The sequence below is a fragment of the Clarias gariepinus genome, chromosome 6, assembly GCF_024256425.1.
Source record: "Clarias gariepinus isolate MV-2021 ecotype Netherlands chromosome 6, CGAR_prim_01v2, whole genome shotgun sequence".
Classification (NCBI taxonomy): domain Eukaryota; kingdom Metazoa; phylum Chordata; class Actinopteri; order Siluriformes; family Clariidae; genus Clarias; species Clarias gariepinus.
Genome location: NC_071105.1, coordinates 39889614 through 39910560, shown reverse-complemented (window position 1 = coordinate 39910560; position 20947 = coordinate 39889614). Strand labels below are relative to the sequence as shown.

The following is a 20947-nucleotide window of genomic DNA, read 5'->3' as shown; positions in this document are numbered from 1 at the left end:
CACAAATGGACCTGATTTAATATTAAACACCCCTGTCAGTAATGTATAATTAACACACACACACACACACACACACACACACAGAGGAGTGAAGGAGCTTTTTCTTTTTTCCTTCATCCGTCTAAACAGAGACTGAGACTCCAGACTGTTTATTTCCGTTACATAAGTGGAACTAAATTGAGGTTAAACGGCAGGGTGCCGATATTTTCTCACAAACAAATGTTTCATAATCATGCTTTATTATTTAAAATAAATAATAAACTACAGGATGTGAATAAGTTTGAGCTCGTCCTTTGAAAAGGAATGATTAAAATAAAGACACGCCCACTGCGCTCTGATTGGCTCGTTTAAATTGTATTGTTAACCGTAGTTTAGCGTAGCTGAGATGCTAACGAGTCGAGGACGCTTTCGGGAAGACACAGTCCGATGTCCTTGAGGTAGTCCGCAGCTCTGTCATCAAAACACAAAGAAATCTGATTAATTCCTTAGACGTACGTGTGTGTGTGTGTGTGTGAGAGAGAGAGATTTATAAACCCTACCTGAGGTTCGTCTGGCGCTCATCTCGCTGCTGTCTACAGATGAAGCGCAGACAGGGCAGGTAATCCGTCAGTACCGCCGTCTGATCTCCGTGATACCGGAACGCTTTACTGCGGAGTGCGCGGCGTACGACCGCGGCGCCGTCTTCACTGGAACATCTGGAGAAACACAACGACATCATCAAATACAATGACATAATCGTTGAATATCTATCGCTCGTTAATCAACTTAAACTAATTTAATTAAAATGAAGTCGGACCTTATTTTCCACGTCTTGTTTGTATCTCCTCTCCTCTCGTCCCGATCTCCTGGCCACGCCCCCGTCCCGCACCCATGCAACCCTAAACCCTCCACCGCCGCCATGACCTCGTAACACCTCTCCATACGTGCATCGTCGTCTTCTTGCTCTTCTCTCGGCTCATCTAGAAAGCCGTCCGCGATCTTGGCTCCCTGAGCTCCAGACTTGCATGGCGGCCGCGGGGACACGTACGAGTCCACGAAGGACACGGCGTCGCAGAGGCGAGCCAGAGCGTCCAGCTGAGAGCGGACCGCCGAGCCGCGTGGCTGTCTGGATCCGTCCAGCTCTGAGTCTCTCTTTTTAAGTCTTAATCTTGAACGTCGTCTCACGCTGGACGGAGGCGGAGCTTCCGGCTGACCCGTCCTCCAGGTTCCGTTCTGATCAAAGGTGCTTTGATGTGCTTTTTCAGGAGCGGGCGGGGCCAAAATGAGATCCAGGTTCGAGTAGAGAAGGCTCCGCCCTTTTCTCCAGCTCTCCATTAGCGCTTGTACACACCCGCTGCTCTCTAACTCTGTGTACGACCTACACTACACCATACACACACACACACACACGTGTGCATATACACAGTAAAAATCACTTGTATCTCAGTGGGGTGTGTGTGTGTGTGTGTCACTCACACTGAGCGCTCTGTGCTGTAGGTGATAGTGTGTGTTCCCGGCTCCACTTCTCGCCCACAGCTCCAGCGCTAACACACTCCGCCTCACGTCTCCGCCGTTCTCCTGTAGCGTAAAGCGGACGTGGTCCGGGTCCGTCTTCACGTTGTGTACCGCGCACACACACTGCAGGAAGCTCACAACGCTCTCCTAACACACACACACACAGTGTTTAGTTATGAACAGATTGTGAGTGTGTAGTCTCTGACGTACGGACGTGTTCAGGGTGACGTTACCGTAGCAGGAGTTCTGAAGCGGATCTCCTCATGACGAGCAGAGAACGTCTCGCCGAACGACGCGTCTGTATAAAACACACACACATATATATATATATACACACCGCTGAAGCGTGACATTTTCTTTTCCCCTGTTTTTTCTCTGTTTATTGATGAGTCTAAAGTTCCATACAGACGTTTCTTCAGGGTTTAAATTGAAATGACGAGTTACGACTTTAAAGTCAAACGCGCCTGTGGGAACAGTAGTCTAGAGAACCGTCTAGATGGGAAAAATCTCCTTTTCTCTGCATCACTCCTGCCTTTCCCCGAGTTTCTGTGATTAGTCTGTGATGAGTTTTTTGTTAGTGCGGCGCTGGCGCTCACCGTTGGTGGTCAGGACGATGGGTCTCTTGGTGTCGCTCATTAAAGACTTGACGGCTGTGAGGAATCCCACGTCCTCCTCGAAGACGATATCGACCTGCAGAAACACGTCTTCTACATCAGGAAACTGAACCTCAGTCACTGTAACTGATATCAGCGATATGTCGATTGTTATAACCGCAGAACAACCTCTTATTACACGTCAGACTATATTACTATAAAGCACTGAGTCACTGTTACCCGTCTGAAGTTGATTATTTTCCCACGTCAGCATGTTATAGCAGCTATAAACGTTTACACAGTTACATTTAACTTCACTGATCGACGCGTTTGCGTGGATCGTCTGCCATATCAGACTCTGTGAGCGGGCTGTTACTATAGAAACCACAGAGACGGGGAAGATCCATTCAGTTATGAAGCGTGATTCTTTTGTGTGATGACTCGCGTATCGCCACGCGGATTCCAAAATAAAACAAAATAAAAACTATTTTTACATTTATAATAGAGATGAACCGGTCGATCGGCCCGTGAGCAGAATTCTGTACCGAGCGCAGAAGCTTCCGAGCGACGCAACAGAAACGCAGTTTTGTGGCGTTACAATATCAAAGATCGTGCGCGTTAAAAGCCTCCGATCTGCCTTTTTCTCCAAAGTTTTAAAACATCGCCATGTCCTTATAAACCTCCAGGTGGCGCTCTCTCTCTCTCTGAACTATTCACATCTTCATCCTGTGTGGTAGAAATGAATTAGTTTGTTTAAAAATAATAATTATGGCGGATGACACACGCTGCTCAGTAACAATGTAAATTTGTGTTTAATTTAATTTGAAGTTAAATGTTAAACTCTTGTATCTAAACGACATTTAGTTACTTTTTTTAAAGGTTTAAAATTGTAATAAAATCAGGGGGAAATGTTATTTTAGTTGAATCAGCACCGAGGTGTCATGACATCGTGGTATCGGGAGGTGACGGCTGAGTCTCGCCACTGATACTAAACACTGATTAGGAATTAAAACTGTGATTTGCAGCTTCACTACCGTTACAGGAACCTAATCAACACCTCTGGACCGTTACCTCCTCGAACAGAATGAGCGATATCGGCGGCGTCTTCTCCTTTCTGTCCTTTCGCTCCGTCTCGGACTCCTCACGCGTGACCCCATCAGCTGCTGAAACTGAGTTTACAGAGACACGATATTTCAAATTAAAGAACTCTTAGAGGGTGCCGATATTTCTGTCGATTACGGGAATATATACGGTACTGTATGACCCGCCTCTTGTGTTGTGAGGAGCTTCAGAGCGTTTGCTCGCTGTGTTTCCCGTCTTCCTGAAGTAGCGCGTGAGAGTGACGGGCGTCTGCGCACCGCGGCGTTTCTTTCTGGACGCGGCTCGACGGACCGCTGGTGGATTTTTACAGAAGGAGACGGAATTCCCTGGAGCCTCTTCTCCTGAAATAACACACACGTTTATGTTTATACTTCACATGAAATCCTGTTTTGTGTGTGTGTGTGTGTGTGCGCGAGACTGTCAGGGTCGTTTAGATAAAATACACACGGTGCAGGTGATGACGGTGTGTGAACTCACGTGACGTCGCAGCAGGTGTTTGCACCTGTGGCGCCCCCACCTGGTGAGACTGAGTCGACTCTCTGAGCTGAGACAGAACGAGACGACCAGAGCGCAGGGACGAGCTGTTCACCTCCAACACCTGCACACACACACACATCACAAGAAGTAAGCTCATTTTTGTGTGTGTGTGTGTGTGTGAGAACACACACCTTAAAGCCCAGCTGCTCTGCGCAGGCGAACACGGCTGCAGTCTTTCCCACTCCTGTAGGTCCGTGGATCAGCAGTGTGTTACACAGATCGCCCTCACACTCCTCCGTCAGAGGGTCGCCTTCAAAATCACCGCAATCCCACGACCCTAAACGCCATCACAGGTACAGACACAGACACAGGTACAGACACAGACACAGGTACAAACACAGACACAGGTTACAGGTAGATGTAGAGACAGGTGCTGCCATAATAATGTAGCTACAAAGCACTAGAGGTGTACAATTTAACCTCAGTCCATTTTAACCTTATACTTTGGGTATATGTACACACACACACACACGCTAGTGCTGATGATTGTGTGTGTGTGTGTGTGTGTGTGTTACCATTGCTCTCCTTCTTCATCCGAAGCTCCTCTCGTCTTTTCCTCCTCTCCTCCACATCCGCTCTGATCCTCCACTCTTTCAGCCAGCTGTCACCATGGCAACAAGAAAAACAGATTATAAACAGAAATGATCTGAGGGGCTTCACCGAGTCTCTGTTACAGATTCATTAAAATAAATCAGATAAATTAATAAAAAATTTTTTTTATTTTATTTTAAATAATATAGATAATTATTATATACCATACCGTTAGACATTAATGATTTTATGATCTTATGATTTATATATATTTCTTTATTATATTTATTTCTTTTAAAAAAGTTTATTGCGAGTTTGCAAAGCAAGTTATATAATGCTATTTTGTAAAAATGTTAGTCTGAATAATTATATTTTTATAATGTTTATATTTAACTGTAGAATATCATATTTTTCTAAATATTTATACAGTAAAACCTCGGATTACGAGTAACGCGGTTTGTGAGCGGTTTCTGACTTGAAAAACGAACAAGTCTTGGTTTACGAGTACCGAGTAACATGTATCACGCATACGCTTCTTGTTTTGATGCCGAGCGTCACGTGATCACATGTGTGTGTGTGTGTGTGTGTGTAAAACATCTTTTATTTTGTGTCTGTATGCGTGTGTGGACAGCGCATGTGTAAAGCAAAAGCAAGTCTCATTAGAGACGTTAAAGATCCATTATCCCTCTGTACTCAAGGCTTAGCCTGCTCTTTGCCTGCTGTGTGTCTGTGTGTCACACACACACACACACAAACACACAAACTCTTTCTCTTTGCTCTACACAGAAACACTGCTCTGTCATGCTTCTTTTTAAAGGTAAAGTTCAGGTTAATTTGTTTTATATTTTCTTTACAGCAGTGATTTCGTTAGTGTGTCGCTCAATCGAGTGTCATTAGAGAGATTTCTTGTTTAGTTTTCCCATAAAAGTGTTTCTGTTGTGTGTGTGAAAAGAGTGGAGTAAGGGTAACTGTGTAAGACGAGAAGGGGAAGAGGGAAGCTTACTTTAGATTCACACACACACACAGCGCCTGCGCGCACAGACGGAAACACTTATCTGTCTGGATTTATTTTTTGTGGTAATTATTTTCATGTATTTATTCTTTTGGGCTGTGGAACGAATAATTTAAGTTTCCATTATTTCTTACGGGACAATTCGATTTGGCTTATGAGTGTTTTGGAATACGAGCCCACTTCTGGAACAAATTATGTTCGTAATCCAAGGTTCCACTGTAATTAAGAATAATAAAAGAAAATTAATAAATACTAATTAATATTAAAATACTATAAAGATATTTTATAACTTTAAACAAATTTACTTTCATAATAAGATTTACAGAAATGTTTACTTTACAAATGTTTACAGAAATTTTTTACTAAAAATAGGAATGTGTAAAGACCTGCAGAGTTTTTAAACAGGACTTTAAAAATAAAAAAATATATATTATAAAATTATATCAAGACATTGTTTTGCAGTTTATTAAAAAAAAGTTATATTATTTCTGGAATAATTTATGATTTTTATTTCACCTGTACAGCTTCCTCACTGCGGCCGAGTTCCCGATGACTTCATCACAGCTCCGAGGACGATACTTCTCCGTCCAGGGCACGTCATCGTCGTATCCCTCGTCATCGTTGTGTCCCTCGCCATCATCGTGTCCCTCGTCATCGTCGTGTCCCTCGTCCTGAAGCGTCTCCTCCATGGCTGCGTTCTGCACACAGACCTGTTCCCTCCTTAGCGTGTTCCTCCTGCTCACACCCCAGTCTGACCCGTTCTGGCGTTGCCGTTTACACAGACGTCCGTCACCCCAAGATTCTACTTCCTGTTTTCTTTTCCCAGCCACTGAGCCGCTTTTACCCTCATCTGAAAGAAACTCAGATATTTGAACACAACAGAGCCGAATGCATCTCAGATCAAACGTTGCTTCATGTTTTATTTTAAATTTTTTTGTATAAGCGTTTTCCACACTCTCACCGTGTCTCTTCAGCAGCGTCTGGAACAAGCGCCGGACCGGAAAGCGCGGGTTCTGAGTTTGGACCTGCCTCAGGAACTCCTCCCGGGCGCGAGCGTCTTCAAAGCACTCGGCCGAGCTCGTGAACTGAGGAGAGAGCATCAGACAGGAAGGATGTCACAACACAGCGCTGTCCCGTTCTGTGCACTGATTGGTCAGAAGGTGTTGATTAATTTTCTCTAACAGCAGCTCTGTTAATGTGATATGTGATGGTTTCCACAGTAATGTCTAATGATAACATTAATAATAAATTTAAAAGGATCCGTCATTCCAATTTGCTTTTCCTTAATTTTATATGGAAGGTTTATGGAAGGAGTCTCCAGTCCCAGAGGTAAACCTGTAAGTTTCCTCAGAACTGAATTTATTACATGTTTATTAAAATAAATAAAAGGAAGTATACAAGAACACACACACACACACACACACACACACACATATATATATATATATATAATTTAAAATAACTTTTAAACGCACTTCGAGATGTTAAAATAAAATTATTTCTATATTTGTTGTTCTGTTTATTTAAAATTATAATTAAAAGTAACACTTGAAAAAAATTATATACATTAAGTATTTTTGTTTATTTATAGTTTGTTTATTGCTTGTAATATTTTGGAATAAGATTATTATGAATATTCTGTCTATGCTTCTTTAAAAAATTAAATACTACTAGTAAGATTTTATTTGTATTCAAAATATTGAAATAATACAATAAACAAATTTACTTTCATAAATAAAATGTACAGAAATGTTTAAATAAAAAAATAAAAAATTAATACAATAAATAAAAATTAGTAATTAAGAATACGTAAAGATATATTATTGTTTTAAGCCTTTAGACCTTTAAAAAAGAATGAGATTAAAAATATATATTTTGCATTATGTTTAGGTTTTGTTTGGGACTGTAGTTTATTATCATTGTTATTATTGAAAATAAAGTTATAGAAATTATTTAAGATCATAATTTTTTTTTATTTAATACTATTTTTATATCTACACAATTTTATGAGGAAAACTGGGAATTAAATTAAATATTTTCATTTATGATTATATTACATGACATTTTTAATCTCTGTGCCAGTAATAATTTTAATTGACCAACTACAGAATTTGACAAAATTATAATAAATATATTTTTTTTCTAAATAACAGCAGGAGAGTCCAGGGACGGGGACGGCGGGGTTTATGTCTGCTCGAGGCGCACTCATGGACGTGCTGTTATGGGGGAATAATCCGCTTCACTCATGATGGGACCAGTAGGTGTAGGTCTGTTGTAACTGGTGCTGGTGTCTCACCCTCGCTCTGTGTGACGTCAGATCAGATCTAAATGCAGGGTTGAGTTCTCTCTCGCTCCTGATCAGACCTCGAACTTCAGACGGCTGATGATGATGATGATGATGATGATGATGATGAAGAGGAGGCGTGTCTGATCCTGACTTCACTTCATGTTTCTTCTCTTCTGCCTCCCTGTGGAGGAGGAGACTTTGCTTTGGAGGAGAACACTGAACACCATCAGGGGGTGGAGGTGTCCTGCTGGACGTGTTCTGGTCATGAGTGACGTCAGGTCTGATGACGTCACACTCAGGCAACATCAGATCAGACTTTAAGATCCTCTTTGCTCTTCTCAGTCTGTTGATCTTCGGTTTCTCAGTTCGGCCCTGTTCCTGCATCTCCACACCTGTAAAGCTCACACACACACACACACACACACACACACACACACACACACACACACAGTCCTTTTCATTAATTTTTTTCTCACTTGTAAAAATAAGCACACACACATCAGCATCACACTGCTTGGATCACTATTATAACTTATTTTTGTAAAGAACTCGTGAATAAAACTAGAGAAAAACAAGTTATAAACTCGTTACCTCAGACCGGAAACAGTCTTGTGTTTTGTAACACCAGCGCCTCGCGCCAGTGACCTTACAACCGTACTGACCAATCACAGCATGGCTCGGCGATGACGTCAGTACGTCACGTTCGTATCCGTTAATATGGGAAATGTAGTTTATTAAGTCCAGAGACTTGGACTACAAGTTGGACGCTACCGCGAAAGAAAAACTAAAATAGTACTGAAACAGCACCTAATAAAATATAATTAGAACTTTGGAATAAAATCAATAACAATATTATTTGAAATATTAAAATGTGTTGTAAAAGAAAAAAACTTTAAATTTTGAAATATTGAAACAAATGCAAATTTTACTTCCGGAATCAGCGTGACGTCACCACGCCGTTACTCAAAAATAATAATGGTTAAAAAATACTTGATTGTCTCCTATTAATTATTTACAGATTTCTATTTTTTTTTTTTTTTACAAATGTAAATATTTTTAAAGAAAAAAATCAAGATTTCAAAAATCAAGTACAAAAATGTATAATTTTTTTTTTTTTAATATGTATAAAATGTATAAATCTTTAATAATTGTTTACATTGTCTACTTACATAAATTTAATTGCTCTGTATAAGGTAATTTGTATAGATGGTTTTTTTTTTAGATTGAACCATAGTGTGACGTCACCACCTCATTATTCTTAAATAATTATGGGTTAAAAAGTATGTTGATTTGATTCTTTTTATTATTTATTTGTTTGTTTATTTAGTTTTTACAAATTAAACCAATAGGAAAAAACAAGAAAGAAAATCAAGATTTTCATGTACAAAAAAAACAAAACAAAACGTACAAATGTAAAAAAAAAAAAGTTTAATATAATGCTTTTAGGAATTAAATAAATAAAATATTAAAAATACATTTTTCAATAAAATAATTTAAAAGAATTTAAAATATATATATTTTTTAATATGTATAAAATTATGATTGGGATTGATTTGATTAGAAACCATCTCATTTTTATTCATCATATTCTGCAAGTTTTATATTTTATTATAAAAATTTTTTTTCTTAATTGGTCACATTGTCTACTGTACTTAAATTTAATTGATTTGTGTAAGTTGATTTTTTAAGATTAAATTTCCACTGATGATGAAATTCTTTGTTCTCATGTCACGTGTTCCTTTTTTAAAAATTTGTAAAATACACCAAACTTCACAAAACACATGACTAAAGGCTTCGTTACCATTTAAAACATTTTTAATTTGTCATATTCTCCACATTACAGGGAAACCTATGCAATTTTATTCGTTTACAATTTGAAATATACACTGTACTGAGTGAAGGGGAAAAACTGAGTGCTTTGGCATTTTATAAAGTACGACACTTATTTACCAGATTCAAACTGAATGTCCTGATCAGATGATTAAAGCAGTCGATCCTCGTGTACGGCCGTTTGTTTGTTGGGGGAAAAAATGGAGACGCTGAGAAGATCCGTCAGTCTTTTCATCCGTCCAGCCGTTTGTTCATTTTCTAAAAAGCAGTCTGGTTTTGTTCCTGGTGTGCCTTTAACTGGCATTAAAGGCAACAAATACAACCTCTTAGCTGAGCCGATCATATTGCTGATTAATTAATTAATTAATTAACTAATAATGCTCAGACCGAAGACGCGAAGTGTCGCTCTCTCGTAATAAAACAAACCAAATCAAAAACAACAAAAAATAAAAACTGTTTATGTCAATTCACACATCATGGTCGTGTGCAAGAGAGGAAAAAAAAACATCACTAAAGAAGTAAAGTGAAGTGCTAATGGACTGTAAAAGACCAAAAACATTTTTTTTTTAATCCAAAAGAGGCAGTTTGTCCTTTCTAGAGTTCATAATGACAGGACGTAACCTGGACACAAATGCATAGAGAAAACAAACTACAAACAAACAAACAAACAGACAGACAAAAACAAGAGTCTCAGTGTTTTGTGTGAAACAAACAAACAAAAACCCCACTGCTGTAGTCTTTAAAACCGACATTCGAGTCTAAAATGTGATTTTGTTAAGACTTCATCTCGAAAATCAACTCGGCTCTGGCTCAGGATCGGAGGACTCGATTGTAAAAGTCAGATAAAACGGAGTCAGTCAAGGCCGCACGCACACACACACACACACAAGTAAGGCGCCGCCCGCTGCGCTGAGACTGAAGATCTTATTCTTTAGGGAATTATAAAAAAACAGAAATAAAAGCTTCATAGAACTGAAGAGAAGCTGCCTGAGTGAGGGGTTCCCTCTGTGCTCCAGACGATCCTCCACCTTTTTTTCTGTCATGGTGAGAATTTCAAAAGGAAACGTAGCTATTATACGGAGCCTTCCAGGGGCCATGGGTAAAAAAAAAAAAAAAAAACAGAACAAACCGAGCACGCTGATTGGTTTTACCGGTGTTTTGTCGAATTCAATTCTCCCATCAAGATGCGTTTTTTTAGCCCCACCCCTGTGAAAACAATAACAATAAAGCAATACAACACATGTTATAATAAGGAAATCCTCTGTATCTTTCATTCCAGGGATTTAAAAAAAAAAAAACGGTAACAATGGGGCTGGGGCTGAGAAACACACATCTCAGTTTATTAATCCGCGCGCTCAGTTTCAGTAAACCACTTGCCCGGTTTATTAATCAGTGTGCATGTTTTGTTCGGTTTGTTATATTTATAACACATGACCTCTGGGGGCCTCCGTACAATTAAAACTCCCGAGTCTAGTTAAGTTTGAGAACAGCAGCTCTTAAAGCTATGGTCAGTTACAGAAAACCAAAAAAAGAAGAGAAATTTAATTCTCAAATCCAAGAAGGTGAGCTGGTCTCATCTGAGGCTGTGTGTGTCAGTACAGAAACCTGGATCCGTTTTCATTTCCAGCATAAAAAAAACAAACAAACAAAAAAAAAAACCTTACAAATAATAATGTGTGAAATCTAAAATTTAGAAATTCTAGAAAACACAAATGCTGTATCGAACCCTTGTGATAATTCTCGCGCTAAACTGTATCACGATGTTGGGTTCGTTCTAGAAAAGAAAGAAAAAAATCTTAAATAAAATAAACACATCCTTAATTGAAGCTGTGATGGTTCCTAGCAGTATGTGTGTGCGTGTGTGCGCGAATCCTATGGCTTTAGTTCCAGCTCTAGAATTAACCGCTCTAGCTGTTTGTTTGTTTGTGAGCCAGAGCGGAGTTGATATTCCCCTCCCCCCCCCATGCGTTCAGTCGGTGACTGCGCTCTTGGTGCGTTTTCCGTGCAGGGAGAACCCCGAGGTGACGGCATGGCCGTTACACGCGCTTCCCTCCTGCTTGGGCAGCTCGGACTGGATCTCCCGCAGCCGCGTCATGGCCCGGTCGATGGTTGCCGTGGTGACCAGGTTGAAATCGTGCATGCTGACCAGGTGAAGGAGGAAGTTGCGCCACAGGTTCCTCTGTGCGATGTGAGGACCACAGTTCTCCACAAACAGCATGATGGCCTGGTTCATCTGGTTATCAGCTATAAACCTGGACAGGAAGTGACACGCTGGTTTTTAGACTGCACATTTTTGTGTTTTTTTCAAAAAACTTATGACGTACCCGTTCTTCATGACGTGGAGGTTCCAGAGCTTCATGACCTCCTTTTCTCCCTCGTTGACATCGGTGAACTCCTCGATTTGCTGCAGACCAACAGGACACGTGAAATTATTAAAGAAGGACAAGTTTTATCCCTGCGAACGAGCTGTTTCCATGGAAACAACAACGTATTAAAAGTAAATCATCAGAGTGATGCACGGTTACCGTGGAGGTTTTCTCTCTCAGCCACTCAGGGTCTCTTTCGTCTTCGCTGTCCACCTCCATCTCCTGAGGGCGCAGAGGCATGCAGCTGTCGCTGTGGAAGTACAGGCGGTTGTGTCCGCTCATGTACGTCCTCTGCTGCTCCGGCTCGCCGTCCTCCGACGCCAGGAACTCAGACAGGCTCGGCTTCGTGCGCTTGGGCCTGAGCAACACAGCAACACATGAGATCTCTACAATCTGTTCCTGTACCTGACTCTGTGAAGCTGCTCTCTGATTGGCTCGTACCTGCAGACGAGGATGTGTGTGAGGGCGGTCCTCTTGACGGGGCCGTTGCGGCTGAAGGCGAATCCCGGCTGGCTGTGGATGTCCTGAGGGTTCCCCACGTACGAGCCGTCGTAGCACTCGTTTATGGACACGTCTATCTGTGCGCCTTTGGAATGGGGCTTTATGAAGGAACGCAGAAAACAAATATACGTTTTTATAGTCTGATCAACACTGAAGACACATATTAGTTTTCTGGAAATAGATCTGCATTTAAGGTTAAGGGATGGGCGTGTCTTTACTGTAGTGGGGCGTGTTCACGCTTGACAAACAGCAGGTCACACGCCTGGACGTACCGCATAGTTGAAGATGAAGCGGCTGTGTGAGAGTTTGAGGTGTTTTAGGAGGCTGTAGAGTTTCTGGCAGTTCAGTGTGCACCAGGGACAGTGCAGGTCGTCACGCGCCTCCGTCTGCTGCCGCGTGTTATTGTTATACAGAAACTACCAGAAACACAGGACATCGGCCACAAATTAAAATCTGTATTTTTTTATATACTGTATATTTTTTATATACCTAACTGTATATTAGAGATGGAAAAAATAGTTTCAGTTTTCAGTAAACTCTGCGCTTGGTTTTTAAATGAGAAAACTGATGTTATAAGGAACAGGCTACATTTTATTACTCATTTAGGTTTAAAATGGTAACAAAATCAAGGAAGATGTATAAGAAAAATTTTAATGGAATCAGTACACAGGTATGGTGATAATACTGTATCGTGAGGTGCCTGGTGATTCTCGTCTCTACTGTACGTCATAGACCACAAAAAAAAGAAGCACCTGATAAAAAATGCGGAGTTTCTGTCTGGGCTCGGAGACGGTCTGCTCTCTCCTCGTCTGTACTCCGCCTCCGCTTGGTCCGCCCCCTCCTCCTCCTGTACTGCTGCTGCCGTTCACCGAGTCTTTTACTACTAATGAGCAGATGGAGCCACAGTGAAGATTAAACTGCTCTGAACACACTTTTAGTAGTAGTAGTAGTAGTATTAACTAATAACTATAGTAGTGTTAGAGTTTAGTTTACCAGCCGGGGCAGATCTGAGGACGGGGGTGCGGATTTCGGGGCCGCTGGTGTCTGAGTTGCGCGTAGACAGTGGTTTAGCTACGGGAGCCGTGGAGGGGTCGTTGGGGTCGCCGGTCCAGCGTAGTGTGAACTGTAGAGTCGGTCCCTGAGAGAACGTTTCAAACGGAGGCAACCTCTGCAACAAACAAACAAACAAACAATCAAATCCAGTTTCCTATTACGTTCTCATTATAGGTGTCGTGATAATATCACATCAGGTGTAAAAAGCTGTACAGGCCACGCCCACAAGTGGCAAACTACAAGCGATTACTTGCACATGTGTGTACGCACTAACACACAACTCCCGTTTAGAAAAAACAGACGTTTGTACATGAGCGTGGAGCGTACCTTTCCGTCCAGGATGGTCTCCCAGGTGGCTCTTTTCTTACTGACGGGACAGTCTTCTATCTGCTGCATCGACACTTCATACTCACCGTCTAGCAGCTGGAGACGCCTGGAGCACACACACACACACACACACACACACACACAGTCAGGACAACGAGGGAAAAAAAGGACTCGGCGTGCATCTTAGTTGACGTTAATGAGCCGTTTGTCTCTCACCTGTTTTTATCAAACACGGTCATCTGAGCGACAAACGTCTCGGTGGCGTTTCCCTCGTCGTCGCGGTGAGACACGCCCCTCTTCTTTCTGCTCGACAGGTCCTCCTTCACATCTACACACACGTGCAAAGTTTAACACTCTTTTTAAAATTAAAGAGTGTACACCGTATTCAAGACCCTGTAACAGGAATAACATCTATAATAACTGCCTTAATTAATGTGCATAATTTTTATATTTTAAATTATAATCCAACTTATAGTGAACACTAATGTATAACATTATATTTAAATTTCTTTTTTTTATTTATTACATTTTAGTAAAATTATCTGTAAACTTTTGTTAAGAGCTGTGTTTAACTCTAAAAACCTCTAAAAGTTGCTCTAAAAGTTTTTAAACTTTTATATAAAAGTTTTTCTCCCCAATTTATTTATTACTGCGAGTGAGTATAGAAAAGTTTACATAAAGTGTGTGTGTGTGTGTGTGTGCAGACCCATGTTCTCGTCCGTCTCCCCGTTGACGTAGGAGCTGGAGTGTGTCTTCCCGGGCCGAGACACTCTGAACAGCAGCGAGTAGGACTTGACCATGTGGCTGTTGCTGGGTTCGAACTCGGTGCTGGAGACGAGCAGCGTGGGGAACGACGCCGGCTTCGTCTGCTTCACGTCTGGGTTCAGAGGCACCTGCTTCTTCCCCGTAGGCACTTGCTTTATGGGGCAGCTAACGTCCTGCACAGGGGAGAAAAAACAACAACAACACAGAGCACCAGTAGTCCAGTGTTAGTAGTATCTCATACTAATCTTATCACAATACTAACTTAAAGATTTATCCAGATAAATAATAATTAGAATAATATTATTATTAGAATAATAACGGTAACTAATGTTCTAATGTAGCAGTATTTGTTTAAAGCTAAACTTAAGTAAATACCTTAAATAAATAAATTTAATAAACATAAAATATGTTTATTGTAAAAATAAACACAATTTTACAAATAACTAATTAAAAAATTATTACAAATAAATAAATAGAATATCTACATTTAATACAATAAATATAGAAATAGTAAATAATAATTAATTATAAAACAACTAAAATAAACCAGGTAAATAAGTTACATTTACAACACAAACTAAAAGAGGAAATAAATAAATGTAAATAAATGTACAAATGTAAAGTTTAAAATTTACCAAAAAAACATTTAACATTAATAATTAACTCATATTAACGAATAATTATGTATATTTAAATTAAATAAGCAAAATGAAATTAACAAATCCAGTTTTCTTTTTTCTATAAATATCCTATTAAAAAAATATTTTAAAATCAAATATATAAACGAAATAATCAGAACTTTAAATACAACAAAAACTAAACATTTAAATGTAACTGTTGATAAAATCTATTAAAAACATATTATATTTTACATATATTTATTAATTTGTTTTATTTACTTTAAATGTAAATAAGCATTTAGAACATTTAAAATAAAACTTTAAGTTTTCATCTTGTTTCAAACAAAATCAAACGTTTGAAAGCATCTAATTAACGATTACTCACATTAAAGTTAACGATGTATGAATACTAAGTAGTGTTTATGATCGTTTTGGTGTGTGTTTGTATTTTTAAAGACTGAACTCACCTTCCTCTTTTTATGGCAGACTTTGACGAGTAACACCTCGAGAGAGACTGAGTTCTGCTCGTTTTCTGAGTTCTGACACGGCTTATCTGCAGAGTCGAAACGGAAATAAAAGCCTGAGTAACTCTTTAACACAACAGCGTTGATTATTTTCCCCTAACGGCAAGTGTGATCTATTCCTATCACACCTCAGTGACTTATGTAATATTTCTTAATTACACTTTATTGTGTAGACTCCTCTATCAAGTAGATGTCGGAAAAATTTACAGCTCTGACACTGGAGACTCCTTCCATAAACATAAATCTTATTGAACAAGCCTGCTCTGTATACACTATGAATGAGCCGTTACTATGGAAACAATAACTTGTCAGCACCAGTGCATTTATACAACCCTGCGCTACAGTCAAAATGCTGCTACAGAGAATTAATCAACCCCTTCTGACCAATCAGAGTCCAGAAACTTTTTTTTCTTTTTTCCACTCACCATTTTTATAAAAGAATCCAGTAAAGGTCAGCTGCAGATGCGATGATAAACTGGAGAGAAATAAGAGAACATTAGTAAACACCTGTAAAGCAGTGTGTGTGTGTGTGTGTGTGAAAGGAAGAGAAAACCCCTTTACCTGTGTGACTCCTGATCTCCTTTCATTTTCTCCACCTTCGCCAGCATGTTGTCCACTTTAAATGATTTCCTACACACACAAAGATTAATACTCTGTCATAAACAAGTTACTACAGCTCTTATACATATAATATACATTATTAATGCCCACACACACACACACACACACACATTCTTTCTCACACACACAAAGCTGAACATGACTCCTTGTCCTCACAGTGTGTGTTCAGTATACAGAGTTTTAGTTACCTGTTGGCGTTTGTTCGAGAGTTTCTATGAGACATGAAAGTCAGGCATCTGTGTAGCAGAATCGGCTGTGGGACAAGACACACAAATACACCCAAGTTATAGTTCAGTATTATAACATACCATACCACACACTACCGGTACATACATACCATATAACAAGCCTTAAACTTCTTTATAATTTCATGATGAGAAGTGTTCCTCAGAGGATCAGGACAGAGCGGATACAATATTGATATCACAAAAAACTAGTATATATACACTATATTATATTTGTTAAATTGCAGTTCTAAACACTGATTGGACGCTACAATTTAAAATCATAGAAGTGTTTTATAAGTTAGAAGGTAAAATGCAACTGAACATTCACTAAACATTCACTGTACAGTTGAAAGTTTGGACGTAAGTTTGGATTTATTTTTTACATTCTAGAACAATACTGAAGTTTTTTTTTTTTTTTAACTATGAAATAACACATATGGCATTATGTAATTAAATTACAACAACAACAGTAACAGTCAGTTGTTATTTTAAGACATAAGTCGGCTGTTCTGTAACAGTTCTTTAAAGAACAGTATTGTGTCAAATGCATTTGCAAAACCCATGAAGCTCCAGCACCTGTCTCTCATGAAGACCTTCCGAGGAGAGCAAGACCAAAACTTAATTTAGAGTTACCAGCTTTAAAAATCACCAATTAACAAACAGCACCTCAGATTAGAGCCATTATAAAGGATTTACAGAGCAGAAGCAGCAAATACATCTCAATATCAACTGTTCAAGACTTTACAGTGTAGAAAGAAATAAAAATCAGGAATGACCATGAGTTAGAAGGGGTGTCCAAACTTTTGACTGGTACTGTGTACATCTATTAATCTATCTATCTGTCTGTCAATCTAGATATCACTGATAATTGGCACAAATGATGTTAAAAGAGAATTATAAATATATATATATACGTACAGCGATCAGGTTTCTCGTGCGCAGAAATCTGTATATTTGTGTTGGCTCTGTTTGAAGAAAAAAAAACATAAAATTCAAATACATGAATAAAACATCACAGGTTCATCACTAATGCTGCATTTTTAACTAAAAAATGAGGATTTAAAAATCTTTAAGACCTGGCTGTATTTTTGTTGGGGTTTATTTGGATTGTAATATTAATTTATTTTATTATTATTATTAGGTAAGCAAGTCATTTTTACATGAAATTGTTTAGCTGAATAAATAAACCTGTGTTATGTGTAAATTGTGTTTTAGACGTATATTTATAAAATGTTTATAAATAAATTTATAAATAAAAATCTACAGTTTAAAATATTTTGGGTAAAGTTTTTCTGCTGCTAATGAGCCACAAACAAAAACAATTAGAGCTGCAGAATTTGAAAAAAAAAAAAAAAAACCTCTGTGATTATTTAAACACACACTGTGATTGTGATTTAAACGGCAATATGTAAAATAATAAATGTACTGGTTTATATTCAATCATATTTAATGAAGCTAATGGCAAATAGCAGTGCAAATGATCTCATTAAACAAATACTTTCATTATTAGTTTTAAAATTGGCAGTTAATGATTGCACGGGTCCATATCACGATTTTTTTATGCAATTGATTGTGCAGCACAATAAATTAATAAAAGCAAATGAAACAAATAAATAAATAAACCTTACATTCCCCCACCAAACCCTCTCCCACTCACACTCACTATCTACACATATAAAAGTTAAAAAAAGAAAGAAGGAAAAAATACAATGATATCCTGATTAAAATAATTTCAATTTAGATTTATAAATCCATTTTGAAGACGTCATAAAAATCCTCACATGTTGTCTAACTTGTAGAAAACCAACATTATTATGGTGTTTTGGAATAATGAGACAGGGCTCACTCACACACACTGACACACACAGACACACACACAGTGATTTATTAGTAAAGCTGACTCAGAATGTCTATAAATACACAGTACAGGTTAAATTCATCTCACCATCACAGGAACAACAAACAACTGCTTACAACTCTCTCATTAAATCTCTAATAAGGAAGGTTTTAGCTGCGCAACGTCTGTCCTTCTTTACCTTCGTTTTTACACACTAAGAGTCATCACTATTAGAAACTTTGCCTGAAGTCATTACACATTCGTCACATGCGAGAAAATCTGACTTTACTCTCTGCTCAAACAGCATTTAAAGTGTGTGTACAAACCAAAAACTTTTCTAAATAATAGTTTTTAAAAATACATCCCCTAATTTGTGTCCATTTTTGTATTAGATAGGTTTTAAAAAAGCCAAGCAGAACCCCGTACTCTGTTGTGACATCATATTAGAAAAGCCCACCTTCTTGCAGTGCATTTGAAGGAGGAAAAGAAGGAGAAGTAAAATAAAGGTAGCTTGAAGTATGAAAATAAAAATGCTTTATCTGGGAGGTATTTCAGCTGGGCATTAAGTCATACACAGTGGGGCAGCTCCAAGACCTGTGTTAACTTGTTAAAGAAGAACTCAGACACAGGAAGTTAAAGTGTTATAGGAAGGATGGTAATGAGGATCAGACGGAATTCTGGTCAGCAACCACATGGAGTTAACGTGGAAAAACAAACACAATGTCTTCACTTCTTTATCTGTTTATGAGAATCAGAAGGTAGAAGAAAATTATTAAATATTAATACAGATAAGGAAATCTTTCAAAATGTGTTTCTATATTTTTACACATAAATGCTTTCACAAACTGTAAAGCTAATAAAATATAAATCTGACTAAATTTACTATAATGGAAGAAAGTATTAAGTATTTTTAGGTTTATTTCCTAATTAAGCTTCAGTCTTGTTACAGGATTTACAGCAGTACAGGAATCTACTAGTTCTTTCTTTCCTCCTTTTTTTTTGGCTGGTCTCGGTCCTGATCACAGGTTACAGACGGGCACTTTCTCGATGATCCATTAAACTGTAAATTCTAGATAATATTTTTTAATTAATATTTATTTAGAACCCCTTAAAAAAAAAAAAAAAAAAAAAAAACTCATTGATAAAAAACACAACTTAGTAAAAAATAGTATAAAGTACCTTTATATACCATTTTAATATCCCCATTCCTAAACTAACCCAGATCCCTTTAACAAAACTAATCTTGTGTTTACAGAATCAGGTCCGTTCTTTATTTCATTCTCCTGATATCCGATCCAAGAGAGATCAGTTCTGTCTCTAATCGCTTCAGATTATTGTTTGTCTTCTGTCTCGTCTGTCAGACCTCCCAAACGAATTACGGCTAAACGACGGGTTAATACGACGTTTATTAAACATTAATAACGATCAATGAACCTGTAACATAGTTTCACATTCTTCACACACACCAACTTCATGTTTTCCTACATGACAGAAACATTTCAATCACATTCGAGTTTATATTTCACTAATCGTTCCAGGATCAAATATTTGTGCTCAATAAAAAAATAATAATACCATAATGTATGTATATTTCTGCATCACTGTTTGTTCAGATTATTTGTTAAGCAAAGAAAAAAAAGGAAAGATATGTTTATTAAGGGCAAATGTGTTATTATTATTCATTAAAAATATTTTTGAGCATTATTTTACATAGTTTATATCGTTGTTGTTCTAGCTTGTTCCTGGATATTTTATTTATTTTAATGGCTGGTAAACATTACACCACATACATGATGTGTATTATGTTTACATTATTAAATACATTTATGCTTATTTACACGATAAGTATCTGTAGAATTAAACAATATAAGGTGAAAAGCAGGCAGGAACAAAACCAGAAGTGAGAATATTAATTTATTAAGTTAATATTTATTGAGTTATTTTCTATATTTTTTCAGAGGCCTGCAGGTACACTGAATAACAGCATTAACGTGTGTGAGTGAGAGAGAGAGAGTGTGTGTTTTGTATTGTTTGTAATGCTGTGTTATTGTTATGATACAGTTTTATAATGGGTGTGTTTTAGGGTTAGACTCACTCTCGAAGGCCTGCAGGAAGAGCTCGTGGTCGGCCTGGACCTGCTCCATCCTGGGCTTGTTCCGGACCGAGCTCCCGGCGGAGACACACACCGCTCCGCTCGCCCTACCGCCCGCAGCAGCGCTCACCACCTGCCCCGGGTACTTCTGCGGCGCCATCCGGATCAAACCGACACCGGGGGAAATAATAATAAAAACTTACAACAAAAACAAAACAATACTGTATAAACGTAAAGGGGGGGAATCCTAGCTAAACAGCTAGGCTGGTTTCCCGACTAGCATGCTAGCTAACTGGATATAAAAAAATCTCCCGGTCGCGCGCTCCTTTCTAAATCAATTCAGTTTTAAATTCCTCTCATTGTTTTGTCTCTTTTCTCCGGTTTCTCTTAAAATTCCTGCCGCTTCATCACTAAAACATCACTCATTCACATTAAACCGAATAACCATTTAACCCGTGCCAATTAAAAACAATAAAATGTATAAAATATTCCAGGTAAAACTGTACGTTAGCGTCCTGCTAGCTAATCCAGGAGCGTTAGCCGTTCTCCTCAGAAACTGGTTAGCAAGTTGGCTAACGCGAAACCGCGAAGAATACAAGGGCTCGGTCCCAAATCCCTCCCACCTCCTC

At 38.5% G+C, this 20947-nt stretch overlaps 2 protein-coding genes across 4 annotated transcripts; both read right to left on the bottom strand.

The window, feature by feature from the left end:
* Positions 1-255: 255 nt before the first annotated feature.
* Positions 256-8324, bottom strand: atad5b (ATPase family AAA domain containing 5b). Of its 2 annotated transcripts, none has more exons than XM_053498823.1 (14): positions 7565-8324; positions 6230-6353; positions 5785-6118; positions 4241-4326; positions 3857-4002; positions 3636-3786; positions 3356-3529; positions 3159-3256; positions 2091-2184; positions 1728-1792; positions 1456-1641; positions 797-1362; positions 540-695; positions 256-450 (listed from the first exon to the last, which is right to left on the bottom strand). In XM_053498823.1, exons 1-14 carry the CDS (start codon positions 7937-7939, stop codon positions 372-374), a joined length of 2634 nt encoding a protein of 877 aa, XP_053354798.1. In that variant the 5' UTR covers positions 7940-8324; the 3' UTR covers positions 256-371. The 2 variants fall into 2 exon arrangements, with proteins under 2 accessions (XP_053354798.1, XP_053354799.1); XM_053498824.1 differs by having other exon boundaries at positions 3666-3786; positions 7565-8323.
* A 1024-nt stretch (positions 8325-9348) lies between these two features.
* suz12b (SUZ12 polycomb repressive complex 2 subunit b) lies at positions 9349-20889 on the bottom strand. Of its 2 annotated transcripts, none has more exons than XM_053498922.1 (16): positions 20322-20889; positions 17308-17354; positions 16351-16415; positions 16103-16171; positions 15967-16016; positions 15485-15570; positions 14339-14570; positions 13849-13960; positions 13633-13738; positions 13246-13420; positions 13005-13132; positions 12525-12668; positions 12193-12350; positions 11911-12109; positions 11710-11789; positions 9349-11637 (listed from the first exon to the last, which is right to left on the bottom strand). In XM_053498922.1, exons 1-16 carry the CDS (start codon positions 20476-20478, stop codon positions 11355-11357), a joined length of 2091 nt encoding a protein of 696 aa, XP_053354897.1. In that variant the 5' UTR covers positions 20479-20889; the 3' UTR covers positions 9349-11354. The 2 variants fall into 2 exon arrangements, with proteins under 2 accessions (XP_053354897.1, XP_053354896.1); XM_053498921.1 differs by having other exon boundaries at positions 13005-13135; positions 20322-20887.
* Positions 20890-20947: the final 58 nt, after the last annotated feature.